This window comes from Echiichthys vipera (genome assembly GCF_963691815.1).
Source record: "Echiichthys vipera genome assembly, chromosome: 6".
NCBI lineage: Eukaryota > Metazoa > Chordata > Actinopteri > Perciformes > Trachinidae > Echiichthys > Echiichthys vipera.
Genome location: NC_139831.1, coordinates 697064 through 710291, shown reverse-complemented (window position 1 = coordinate 710291; position 13228 = coordinate 697064). Strand labels below are relative to the sequence as shown.

Below are 13228 nucleotides of genomic sequence, written 5' to 3'. Positions count from 1 at the left end.
TGCAGGAATGAGACGTCTCCAGCTCTCAGCTCCTCCTCTGTGGCTCTGACTGTGTCTGAAAGAGCTGCTATCTCTCTGCTCACAGCCTCCATCTTCTCCTTCATCCTCCGACTCTTCTGCTCCTCTTCCTCCCTCAGTGCAGCCGTCCTGGCCTCCTCTTCCTCTTCTAGAAACTGGTGAAGCTTCTTAAACTGCTCCTTAATCTGCGTCTCTGTGCGTCGGGCCTGGACCTTCACGTGTTCGGCTGTTCGATCACACTTGTCTTTAACTCGTTCAAAATCCTTTAACCTCTCCTTTACGGGCTCCAGAGTTTCCTGAAGCTCCTTCCTGTGTTGTTGTGCAGCTTCATCGATGGGTCTGAATCTGTGGCCGGTGTGTTTTTCTGAGTCTCTGCAGACGACACACACCGGCTGCTGATGGTCCAGACAGAAGAGTTTGAGTTTCTCAGAGTGCAGACTGCAGAGAGCCTCTGAAGACCTCTGATCTCTCTCCTGTAGGAAACTCTCACACAGGTTCTTTAAAGACAAGTTAGAAGATAGTTGTCTCTTCAAATATCTTCTCTTACAAACTGGACACTCTCGTGTAGGTTTGTCTCTCCACCAGCTCTTTACACAGTCTCTACAGAAGCTGTGGCTGCATGACAGAACAACAGGGTCTTTAAAGACTTCATGACAGACAGAACAGCAGAAATCTGCCTCTAATCTTGAAGCCATTTTGTCTCTGAGTGAAGCAGCAAACACAGACGGCTCAGCCTCTTCCTGTTCCCTGACACTTACTTTCACTTTGAGTCTCTGTTCTTTAAAACTCTCGTTCAGTTTGTGGATTCAGCAGCTGGTTGGAGTGGTAGTGTCCCAGTGTTCCCAGTGTTCCCTCCTGTAGACGTCCTCTCTCAGTGGAAGTGCTGGTTTTAGTCTGAAGGTGAATCTATCGTCCGTCTCTCAGGGTCTGTCTGTGTGTGTGTGTGTGTGTTGTTGTCGTCTCAGCGAGGCAGAGTAACAACCTGTTTCCTGGTTGGTGAGTCGGCTGATGGGTGGAGTTTTATGCAGTTGTCCCCATTTGACTCTGTATGTAAGTAGGTCATTCACACAAGACTGTGAGTTTCAGATGTGTATTAATGTGGATGGAGAAGAAAAACCGTCAATATTAAAAAAAGAATCTTTAGAGTTCTGTAGAAAACTGTTGAACTTGGATGTTGAATCAGTTTTCGAGTCTAGAAAAGTGTCACTGACCTTCGATCGTTGTTGAGATTAATCCTTGTTTTAGCACATTTGTACTCCTCCACCAGGCTTGATATTGGCAGTGAAAGGGGTCCATTACCATACAGGCCTATGGTGCTAAGGCATTTGGGTAGTCCCAGCCATTTCCTCACTTGCGCGTTCACCAATCGAATTTTCAGTTTGATCAAGAGAAAGGCCTCGACTCGATCAACAAGACAAAAGAAAGGTCAAGAGCCTGTCTTTGAACACAAGGCCCTTTGCCGAGACAAAAGACGGCCAGGTGAACACTGGCCTGGTTGTGAAAACCACCCAGAGAGACCAGTTTCAGTTCCCATTGGTCAAGTCTGACCTATGACTGATGACATCACCGGAAGAAACAACAACGAGGTGATTACGGGGAAAAACAACACGAACGGGTGGTAGGCAAACAGGCGGGGATCCAGACAGGGGAACAGGTTCACGGGAAACTAAAACAAAAGGAAACAATTAGAAACGAAAATACATCATGCGATTAAACAAGCATGAGCAAAAGGGACCAAAGACACGGTACCACGTAAATGCGAAAACAGTCTGGCACCGAGTATGTCCCACATCCGGCTCTTTAAGCTGCAGGCGTTGATAGGGGAATCAGCAACAGCTGTGCAGGGCCACGACTTCCAGCTCCAGACAAACACCACAGAAGGGAAGACACATGCATGGAAAAACAGGCAGAGGGAGCACAAGCACACAAACACAAGCACAAAAGGAAGGAGGGGAGGACTGCCAGGAATGGAAACCTGACAGTACCCCCCCCCCCCCCCTCCAGGCGCTCCACAGGGCCTCCCAGAATGAGCCCGGGAAAAGTCCCTGATGAGAGAAGGGTCGAGGATCAGGGACCGAGAGACCCAGCTCCTCTCCTCAGGGCCATATCCTTCCCAGTGGACCAGGTACTGGAAGCCACGCCCTTTGCGTCACACGTCCAGGATAGAGCTGACCGTGAACGCTGGGTGGATGGGCGACGGTAGGCGGGCACAGTGTGTCCCGGGTCACAGGCTTCAACTAGGAGACATGGAATGGATCCGCAGAGATGCAGGGAGCTTGAGACGGACGGCACTAGGATTGATGACCACCTCGACCTCGAAGGGACCAACGAAACAGGGAGAGAGCGTTTTGGAGGTGACATTCAGCGGAATGTCAAGGGAATTAAACCAAACCTTCTGACCTGGTCTGTATGTAGGAGCAAATCTCTGACTCCTGGGGGAAGTGAACTGGGGACCCCGGGAAGAGGAAGGAGAAGGCCTGCTGGATGACGATGAGAGGCCTTGCCTCGGTGCAGACCTGGACAAACTCCCGGGTATCCTTAGTCATGGTTCTCCACCAGAAGTGACGGTGAAGGAGAGAGAGGGTCCCTGTGACTCCGGGATGGCAGGCAGGTCAAGAGGAATGCCCCCGCTGGAGTACCTGGGAGCGAACACTGGCGGGAACAAACAGACGCCCCAGTAGACCACCGCCGGGGTCAGGGTCAGTGCGTTACGCTTCCCTAACCGTAGTCTCTATCTCCCAGGTGAGGGCGGCCATAACGCAGGAAGGGGGTATGATGTGGTCCGAACCGGCTTCGTCCTCTTCAGCTTGTCCAAACTGTCGGGACAGGACATCTGGTTTGACATTCTTGCTGCCTGGAATAAAGTCAAGGAGAAGTTAAATTGCCCAAAGAACAAAGCCCACCCAATTCAGTCTCTTGGTCATCTGAATGTACGACAAGTTCTTGTGGTCAGTCCAGACCACAAACGGAGTCTCTGCCCCCCCGACCAGTGTCACCACTCCTCTAAGGCCAACTTGACAGCCAGTAACTCACGATTCCCCACATATGTAGTTTCTCTCTGCCAGGGAGAGCTTCTTGGAGAAGAATGCAGAGGGATGAACCTTGTTGTCCTTTATAGCACGCCGCGACAAAGCTGCACCCACTCCCAGGTCCGAAGCGTCCACCCCCACAATGAACTGGCACCAAGGATCGGGCTGGACCAAAACAGGGGCGGAGGAGAAGCGCTTTCTTCAGAGCCTGAAACGCATCTTCAGCAGCATGTGACCACACAAAGGGAGTAGTAGGAAATGATAATATGGTCATCGGGGAATTAACCTGGCTGTAGTTTCGGATGAAACGACGATAGAAGTTAGCAAACCCCTGAAAATGTTGTCATTGTTTCCTGGAAGAAGGCGTCGGCCAACAAGTCACGGAGAACGTCATTTACTAATGTCTGGAAAACAGCAGGGGCATTAGTTAATGACAATTACTGACTATGGAATAATATAAATATTAGAGTTATGGGTCATTAGACATGAGATATGAAACGTTCAGGTCTAATTCAAACACATCAGATTCATCATTTCAGCTGAAGTTCATGGAGCGACAGAACGTGTAAGTTATCGCTGCTCTCGTCGAAGCCGCCAGACGCCATTAATGAAAACAGTGATGTGACCTCAGATCACAGGAGTTTGCTCCAACGCTGCCTCCATCACTTAGTTTGAGTTCAAGTGTTTGAAAGGGTTAGAAAACAAACAAATTTCATCTCCAGCCTCTTGTCCTGGATCAGGTCTCAGGGGCAGCAGCTCCAGCAGGGGACCCCAAACTTGCCTTTCCTGGGCCACATTAACCAGCTCTAACTGGGGGATCCTGAGGCGTTCCCAGGCCAGTGTGGAGATCTAATCTCTCCACCTGGTCCTGGGTCTTCCCCGAGGCCTCCTCCCAGCTGGACGTGCCTGGAACACCTCCCTAGGGAGGCGCCCAGGGTTCATCCTTACCAGATGATCCTGAACCACCTCAACTGGCTCCTTTCAACGCAAAGGAGCAGCGACTCTTCTCCGAGTTTATGGTAGAACAATGTTATAAAAACAGAAAGGTCTACAAGAAGGAGTCAGCAGAGAGGTCTCACAGCAATCAAGGGGAATTTATTGACTCAAGTATTAACAAACTCATCACCGAGTTCCAAGATCCACAATACCAAAGTGTCTCTTAACAGAACTTCCCGTCTTATACCGATGTTCGTGTGCTGACAACGTTTGCACGCCCCATCAGGTCTTTCCAATAAACACTCAGTACATTTACCATCAGTGGCGTCTACTTGGTGTCCAGACGTCATCATGCCCAAATACTATGTCCCCAGTACAGTGACCTCGGCCTGTTATTCACTTTCTCAATCATGTTTCTTCCACATATCCCTCCTGTGAGGGTTTTAACCCTCATTAAAGTGTTAACGTTAGAAATCAATTCACCATCCGCTGCTCATGCAGGTGAAAAACCTCCGGCCTTCCTTTCGTCATCATGTCATCATTCTTGATCATCTCTTCATTCTGTGGAGTAGAAAAGTCCCGCATCGTCCCCATGGCCTCTGTTTTGACACACATAGATAACGGGCGACTGCGCCGGGCGCGAGCAACGGCTGCATTGATTTCCTCACGGTAATCTTTTAGCATGTGATGCAAATTAACCAGTGATAAAACATTTGTAAATGAAACTATAAAAAACTGTAAATGATTAAACTGTAACACTGTAAATTATAACTGCAATCATGATATAGTGTTATTACCTGTAAAACTATCAACTAAGTTATAAATGTAGTGTAAGCCTGAGCAACTGTGGATTAGCGTTGTGCAGTTGTGTTAAATCATGTTTTGATTAGAATAAAAATGAATCTTAATCTAACTGAGTATAATGACTGACTTTCCTGACTCTCAACTATGTGATCTGGTGATTATAACCATCTAATCTGTGTGTGTGTTTACACCCACCACACCATCTCCCTCCTGAAGTCACTATATGTGATTTACCTTGATTGTCTTATTACCATAAAGCCTGTAACTCTTCTCTAGTGTATGATTATGATGTAACCTTTATAATGCGACTAATCTTGGACAGCATACACATATGAAATACATGAACATTCTTCATTCATCATTCATTCATCTTCAGCCTCTTGTCCCTGTCGGGGTCGTGGGGGGCTGGAGCCGATCCCAGCTGACATCGGGGGTGAGGCGGGGTCCACCCTGGACAGGACGCCAGTCTATCACAGGACACATAGAGACGAACAGAGACAGACAACCATTCACACCTACGGGTGATTTAGAGTCATCAATGAACCCAACACCTGCACGTCTTTGGACTGTGGGAGGAAACCCACGCAGACACGGGGGAACATGCAAACTCCGCACAGATAGGCCCAGGCCGGGATGCAAACCTATAACCTTCTGAGGAGACAGTGCTAAACACTACACCATCGGTCATAAACATCGCCCATCATCAGTCCTGGAAGTCGCCGACTCCGCCAATACCAAGATTCAGTGGTGCAATATTTCAGCGTGAGAGGACGTCTCATGGCACAGTCCTGATGAGCTCTCTCTCAGTTGGTTTGTGTCCATTTCAACATCCTCCTTCCTGCTCCGACAGAGAGAAAGAAAGAATCAGAAACCATGTAGAGATTCCAGAGTTCATCTGCCCTGGGTAGTGCTTCAGTTGACCAACTCCAGTTGAGCCATTTGTAGTCTTGTGTCTTCCACTGCCCGCTTATACAACATTCCCTGGATCCACCTTTGCAGTATGGGTATGATGCAACAGCGTAGGGATGCTACAATAATTAACACTATGGAAATGATCGCAATAGCTTTTACACGTAACGCTCCCCACGCTCCGGCTATTGCTTCTAGTCCTCTCCACTCACGTGCGTCTCTGCCAGCAGTTTTAGTTATTTCAGCCCGCAGCTTCTTTGATTGGTTCATAGCTTTAATCTCATCTCGGCCTTAAACTCGTATGGAATTCCTCGTCCTCTAACATCCAAATACGCTTCCCTGTCCTCCATTAGACTTCTTCTCATTCGTGTCTTTTATTATGTACTTCCATGATCCATCAACACAACGCCTTTCACACTAGCGGCACGCATTTTACTGCCCCATAGTCCCACACTGACGCTCGTAACTTATCTGACATCCACGCACATTGTACTGGTAAATGTGAATATTCCTTTTTCCTTGAGAAGCCTCCTCACGCTGCTTTCCCCCCAAGATATCAGATCTCTCTTTCTTTGCTACCCATTTGTGTATTTTAACGTCTAAACCTTGTAATTGCATTTCAAGTTTCGGAGACAGCCCACCGCTCACTGTCTCATGATGTATTCAAACCCTTTTGCATTCTGAACTGTGTTGATCAGACCTCTTGATCGTACTACAGGATGTCTGGGCTGGTACCTGTGAGAAACAAGAGTGTGAAAAGACACCTTGAAGAGGGGGTCAAAGGATGTAATACACATTCAAGGGGTGGGCTTTCCCTCAGGTATACATGTTCAAGTTTCCTGATGCTCACGGTCTTTCTTCATTTCCAACCGCTCGCATGTTGATTGACCTTTTCTTTGCAAAGAAAATAAAACTTTGTCAGCCGGCAAGAGTTCGTTATTTCATTCTTCACCAAGAGCAGAAACTTTCCACGACAATTGCACATTTGCCTGCTTTCATCTGAGGATTTCTGAAATGGTCGCCTCTCTTCTCTCTGCCGAACCTTAATCTCCCTCCTGTTGCCACCTCTGTCCTATGGTGTTCGGTCCCTTCTAACTTCTCTGGTACCTCTGCGTCCGTCACCCTTCCTACATTTATGTCTCCCCGTATAGCACTCATTTGGGTTTGTCCAGTTATTTTCATAAAGGCTTTGTGGTCATAATTTGGGTCCTATTGTTAACTTGTATTGTCAGTTCCTGCCCTTTAATTATGCTGATCTGACACTGATCTAACCCCCATCAGCTGCCTTCTTCTCCTCCGTCTATACCACACAGGTTTGTCTCCCCCACTTTCAAATGCACAATGTACTCATGTTTCTGATCTCATTCATTCATTCATCTTCAACCGCTTATCCCGGGGTCGGGGTCGCGGGGGGCTGGAGCCGATCCCAGCTGACATCGGGCGTGAGGCGGGGTCCACCCTGGACAGGACGCCAGTCTATCACAGGACACATAGAGACGAACAGAGACAGACAACCATTCACACCTACGGGTGATTTAGAGTCATCAATGAACCGAACACCTGCACGTCTTTGGACTGTGGGAGGAAACCGGAGAACCCGGAGAAAACCCACGCAGACACGGGGACAACATGCAGACTCCACACAGAAGGACCCCAGCTGGGATTCAAACCAGGAACCCTCTCGCTGTGAGGCGACAGTGCTACCCACTACACTTTCTGATCTGGCCTTGTAAATCGCTCTGGACGTAATATTTTATCTTCCCAAAGTTGCAAGACTCTGACTTTTCTTTCGCATTTTTATGCTTTCCTGCGTTTGACGCTCAAATGGGTTTGTACATTTATTTCTATCTGACAATGCTGGCAGGTGGCACAGAGCGTTTAGTTTTGCATCATACTCATCTGTTTTAGACTGGTGGATCCCCGTCTGGGGCTAGATCGCCTCTTCCTCGTCTCCGACTCCTTCTTTCTGTGGACTCTCGCTTGTCGGTACCTGGCTCGGCACGGTTCTGCTCTCCACAGTCATCATACTCTGAACACACAGAGTCAGTTTTACCACATTTCTCATGTCCCATTTCTGCTGTTGGGTTCCCTTCATCCTTGATTCGCGTTTTTTTGCAGTGGTTCAGATGATACCACGTGGTGCTCCCTTCGACCTGCCACCAACAAACCGTCTTGTGACCAATACCCCTTGTTCACTCATTGTTGGTGGCTGGGGAACCTCTGGCCACTGTTGGTATTCTCCATTTGTCTGTCTGTCCTGTGCTCCTTCATGGTATACATCTATGTCTTCCTCCAAGTCTTGTATTTGGGATCCATTCAATTCTCTGTGTAGGTCAGTGACTGCAGTATCCAGGTTCTGCCAGTAGGACTGTCCTGCTTTGCTTGCATCTAGGTCCTTGTAGCAGTCCAATATGGATGTTCTTTTCCCTGTGCTACAGGATTTTGGCACCAGGCCTAATTGGCAATTAGCTCCTTTTGGAGTTTGGTCCGTGTTGTCGCTCACACCTTGTCTCTGTGTTATCATAGTGTCGGGGGTCCTGGTGTGCGAGTCGCGTACAGGGCCGTGTGTCGCCACTGTTGTTGGTGTTTGTGCCTTGAGCAGGTCAAAGTCTCCAGTAAATTTGACCGTGCCAGCTAGGCTGGGGTAGATTCCTGCAGCCTGCTGTTTGAACGCCTCTTTTTTCATTTGACTGGGATTTATCACGTTCTCTCTGAATTTTTCTGTCTTTCACCTTCTGTTTTGAACAAGCACAACATTTTTAATTCAAGCTCTCTTTTTCCTTTCCTTTTTTTACTCCCATCTTTTGGTTTGTAGTATTTTATTTGTCCCTCCATGTCCTCGCAGGCTCCAGCTTTAAATGTGCCCTCCTTCGGCCACGGTGCAGGCATTTTTCCCGTGCGCTTTGCCCATTTCTTTGCTAATCTTTGGATATCCTTATTGTATTCTGGGTATTTGGCCCCCGTTATCTCAATTGGTCCTGAATCCATTGTTGTGTTGCTGAGTTATTATGGCAATGCTAATATTTGATAGCACTTTTGCAGAGGTGAATGCTATTTCTATGTTGTACTGTCAGTAAGTTTAGGCCTAGCTTACCTTGGTTATGCAAAGCTTGTCTTTAGTGGTATTTGAAATCAATTGAACCGTTAATTATTTAGCTTCAATGCTAGCTAGTTTAGCCTTAGCTATATTGGTTATGTTTAGCTAGGCTATGGCAGTACCCACAGTCTAATTTCATATGCTAGTTTTGTTTGTTTTTTTGTTTGTTTTTAGCTAAATGCTAATTAGCTTAGCCTTAGCTATGCTAGTTATGCTAAGCTCGTCTATGGTTATACCCAGAGTTTAATTTAATGTGCTAGGTTTTTAGCTCAGTGCTAATTGAGAGGCGTCTACTTTGTGTCCAGACGTCATCGTGCCCAAATACACTTCTATTGTCTTCTAAACCGAATGTTCTTCTCAGGCCTCTGTCCCAAGTACACGGTGACCTCGCCCTGTCATTCACTTTCTCAATCATGTTTTCTTCCACAAGCACAAGATCTTCTTCTTCTAGTTCTGTTGTTCTACACTCACAGAGACCTTCACTGGGTTAACCTTCACTTCTTCATTAGTGACAATGACTGGAAAAAGTCTCTCAGTGAAAGTGTGTCTGAAGGTGTGTATGTGTGTGTTGGTGTCAGGATCAGAGAACCACAGTTTTCCTCTGTTCCAGTCCAGGTTCACTCTGATCCTCTGGAGCCGCTTCTTTAATCCGAGAACAGTGTTTGGACCTGATGGGGAGAGTTTTATGTATGTACCTTTATAGAACCTTAGTCTCCATAATCCAGACTCTATGCCTCCCTTCCTCTGGACAGACTCTGATAACACTCCCAGTCTCCAGTATTTACTGTCTCCAACCTCGACCTCCCAGCTGTGAGTCCCTGAGTCAAAGCCCTCAGAGCCCAGTACACACCTGTAATAATCAAACCTCTCTGGATTCTCAGGAAGCTGCTGTTTCTCCCCTAGTCTCAGTCTGGTCAGATCTTCAGACAAGATGAGTCCTGGATGAGCAGTGTTTGGGTCCAGAACCACAGGAGTGTAGGAGACCATGTCCTTCATCTTGTTCCAGATGTTGAAGGTCAGGTTGCCCAGGTATTTGGCCTCGTCTATCAGAGCTCCTGAGAGCAGCTGTGGATCCTCCAGCAGGGGGCGCTGCTGGACTCGCTCCACTGCAGCCTTGTACTTGTGCAGGAATGAGACGTCTTCAGCTCTCAGCTCCTCCTCTGTGGCTCTGACTGTGTCTGAAAGAGCTGCTATCTCTCTGCTCACAACCTCCGTCTTCTCCTTCATCCTCTGACTCTTCTGCTCCTCTTCCACCCTCAGTGCAGCCATCCTGGCCTCCTCTTCCTCTTCTAGAAACTGGTGAAGCTTCTTAAACTGCTCCTTAACCTGCGTCTCTGTGCGTCGGGCCTGGACCGTCACGTGTTCGGCTGTTCGATCACACTCGTCTTTAACTCGTTCAAAAACCTTTAACTTCTCCTTTAAGGGCTCCAGAGATTCCTGAAGCTCCTTCTTGTGTTGTTGTGCAGCTTCATCGATGGGTCTGAATCTGTGTCTGGTGTGTTTTTCTGAGTCTCTGCAGACGACACACACCGGCTGCTGATGGTCCAGACAGAAGAGTTTGAGTTTCTCAGAGTGCAGACTGCAGAGAGCCTCTGAAGACCTCTGATCTCTCTCCTGCAGGAAACTCTCACACAGGTTCTTTAAAGACAAGTTAGAAGGTGGATCACTCTTTGAAGATCTTCTATTACAAAGTGGACACTCTTGTGTTGGTTTGCCTCTCCACCAGCTCTGCACACAGTCTCTACAGAAGCTGTGGCTGCATGACAGAACAACAGGGTCTTTAAAGACTTCATGACAGACAGAACAGCAGAGATCTGCCTCTGATCTTGAAGCCATTTTGTCTCTGAGTGAAGCAGCAAACACAGACGGCTCAGCCACTTCCTGTTCCCTGAAACTTACTTTCACTTTGAGTCTCTGTTCTTTAAAACTCTCGTTCAGTTTGTGGATTCAGCAGCTGGTTGGAGTGGTAGTGTCCCAGTGTTCCCAGTGTTCCCTCCTGTAGACGTCCTCTCTCAGTGGAAGTGCTGGTTTTAGTCTGAAGGTGAATCTATCGTCCGTCTCTCTGTCTGTGTGTGTGTGTGTGTGTGTGTGTGTGTTGCTGTCGTCTCAGCGAGGCAGAGTAAAAACCTGTTTCCTGGTTGGTGAGTCAGCTGATGGGTGGAGTTTTATGCAGTTGTCCCCATTTGACTCTGTATGTAAGTAGGTCATTCACACAAGAATGTGAGTTTCAGATGTGTATTAATGTGGATGGAACAGTCAAACAGTCAATATTAAAAAAAGAATCTGTAGAGTTCTGTAGAAAACTGTTGAACTTGGATGTTGAATCAGTTTTCGAGTCTAGAAAAGCGTCACTGACCTTCGATCGTTGTTGAGATTAATCCTTGTTTTAGCACATTTGTACTCCTCCACCAGGCTTGATATTGGCAGTGAAAGGGGTCCATTACCATACAGGCCTGTGGTGCTGAGGCATTTGTGTAGTCCCAGCCATTTCCTCACTTTCGCGTTCACCAATTGATCGAATTTTCAGTTTGATCAAGAGAAACGCCTCGACTCGATCAACAAGACAAAAGAAAGGTCAAGAGCCTGTCTTTGAACACAACGCCCTTTGCCGAGACAAAGGACGGCTAGGTGAACACTGTTCCCCCGCGTCTCACACCTTGGTGTGAAAACCACTCAGAGAGACCAGTTTCAGTTCCCATTGGTCGAGTCTGACCTATGACTGATGACATCACCGGAAGAAACAACAACGAGGTGATTACGGGGAAAAACAACACGAACGGGTGGTAGGAAAACAGGCGGGGATCCAGACAGGGGAACTAAAACAAAAGGAAACAATTAGAAACGAAAATACATCATGCGATTAAACAAGCATGAGCAAAAGGGACCAAAGACACGGTACCACGTAAATGCGAAAACAGTCTGGCGCCGAGTATGTCCCACATCCGGCTCTTTAAGCTGCAGGCGTTGATAGGGGAATCAGCAACAGCTGTGCAGGGCCACGCCTTCCAGCTCCAGACAAACACCACAGAAGGGAAGACACATGCATGGAAAAACAGACAGAGGGAGCACAAGCACACAAACACAAGCACAAAAGGAAGGAGGGGAGGACTGCCAGGAATGGAAACCTGACAGTACCCCCCCCCCCCCCCCCTCCAGGCGCTCCACAGGGCCTCCCAGAATGAGCCCGGGAAAAGTCCCTGATGAGAGAAGGGTCGAGGATCAGGGACCGAGAGACCCAGCTCCTCTCCTCAGGGCCATATCCTTCCCAGTGGACCAGGTACTGGAAGCCACGCCCTTTGCGTCACACGTCCAGGATAGAGCTGACCGTGAACGCTGGGTGGATGGGCGACGGTAGGCGGGCACAGTGTGTCCCGGGTCACAGGCTTCAACTAGGAGACATGGAATGGATCCGCAGAGATGCAGGGAGCTTGAGACGGACGGCACTAGGATTGATGACCGCCTCGACCTCGAAGGGACCAACGAAACAGGGAGAGAGCGTCTTGGAGGTGACATTCAGCGGAATGTCAAGGGAATTAAACCAAACCTTCTGACCTGGTCTGTATGTAGGAGCAAATCTCTGACTCCTGGGGGAAGTGAACTGGGGACCCCGGGAAGAGGAAGGAGAAGGCCTGCTGGATGACGATGAGAGGCCTTGCCTCGGTGCAGACCTGGACAAACTCCCGGGTATCCTTAGTCATGGTTCTCCACCAGAAGTGACGGTGAAGGAGAGAGAGGGTCCCTGTGACTCCGGGATGGCAGGCAGGTCAAGAGGAATGCCCCCGCTGGAGTACCTGGGAGCGAACACTGGCGGGAACAAACAGACGCCCCAGTAGACCACCGCCGGGGTCAGGGTCAGTGCGTTACGCTTCCCTAACCGTAGTCTCTATCTCCCAGGTGAGGGCGGCCATAACGCAGGAAGGGGGTATGATGTGGTCCGAACCGGCTTCGTCCTCTTCAGCTTGTCCAAACTGTCGGGACAGGACATCTGGTTTGACATTCTTGCTGCCTGGAATAAAGTCAAGGAGAAGTTAAATTGCCCAAAGAACAAAGCCCACCCAATTCAGTCTCTTGGTCATCTGAATGTACGACAAGTTCTTGTGGTCAGTCCAGACCACAAACGGAGTCTCTGCCCCCCCGACCAGTGTCACCACTCCTCTAAGGCCAACTTGACAGCCAGTAACTCACGATTCCCCACATATGTAGTTTCTCTCTGCCAGGGAGAGCTTCTTGGAGAAGAATGCAGAGGGATGAACCTTGTTGTCCTTTATAGCACGCCGCGACAAAGCTGCACCCACTCCCAGGTCCGAAGCGTCCACCCCCACAATGAACTGGCACCAAGGATCGGGCTGGACCAAAACAGGGGCGGAGGAGAAGCGCTTTCTTCAGAGCCTGAAACGCATCTTCAGCAGCATGTGACCACACAAAGGGAGTAGTA

The 13228-nt window shown here is 48.5% G+C and overlaps 2 protein-coding genes across 2 annotated transcripts in view; both read right to left on the bottom strand.

Annotated features, from left to right (window-relative positions):
• The window catches only part of LOC310947925 (nuclear factor 7, ovary-like), a gene marked incomplete at its 3' end in the record, with an annotated part of 1398 nt that extends 676 nt beyond the window's left edge, over positions 1-722 (bottom strand). Inside the window, exon 1 of the mRNA XM_083914900.1 lies at positions 1-722. This exon is cut by the window's left edge and continues 676 nt beyond it. Coding sequence (XP_083771026.1) covers positions 1-713 — 713 coding nt within the window. The 5' untranslated portion in view covers positions 714-722.
• Positions 723-8271: 7549 nt separating this feature from the next.
• LOC310948199 (nuclear factor 7, brain-like) lies at positions 8272-10641 on the bottom strand. Its single transcript, XM_083915244.1, has one exon. It carries the CDS (start codon positions 10627-10629, stop codon positions 9241-9243), a length of 1389 nt encoding a protein of 462 aa, XP_083771370.1. The 5' UTR covers positions 10630-10641; the 3' UTR covers positions 8272-9240.
• Between the last annotated feature and the right edge of the window lie 2587 nt (positions 10642-13228).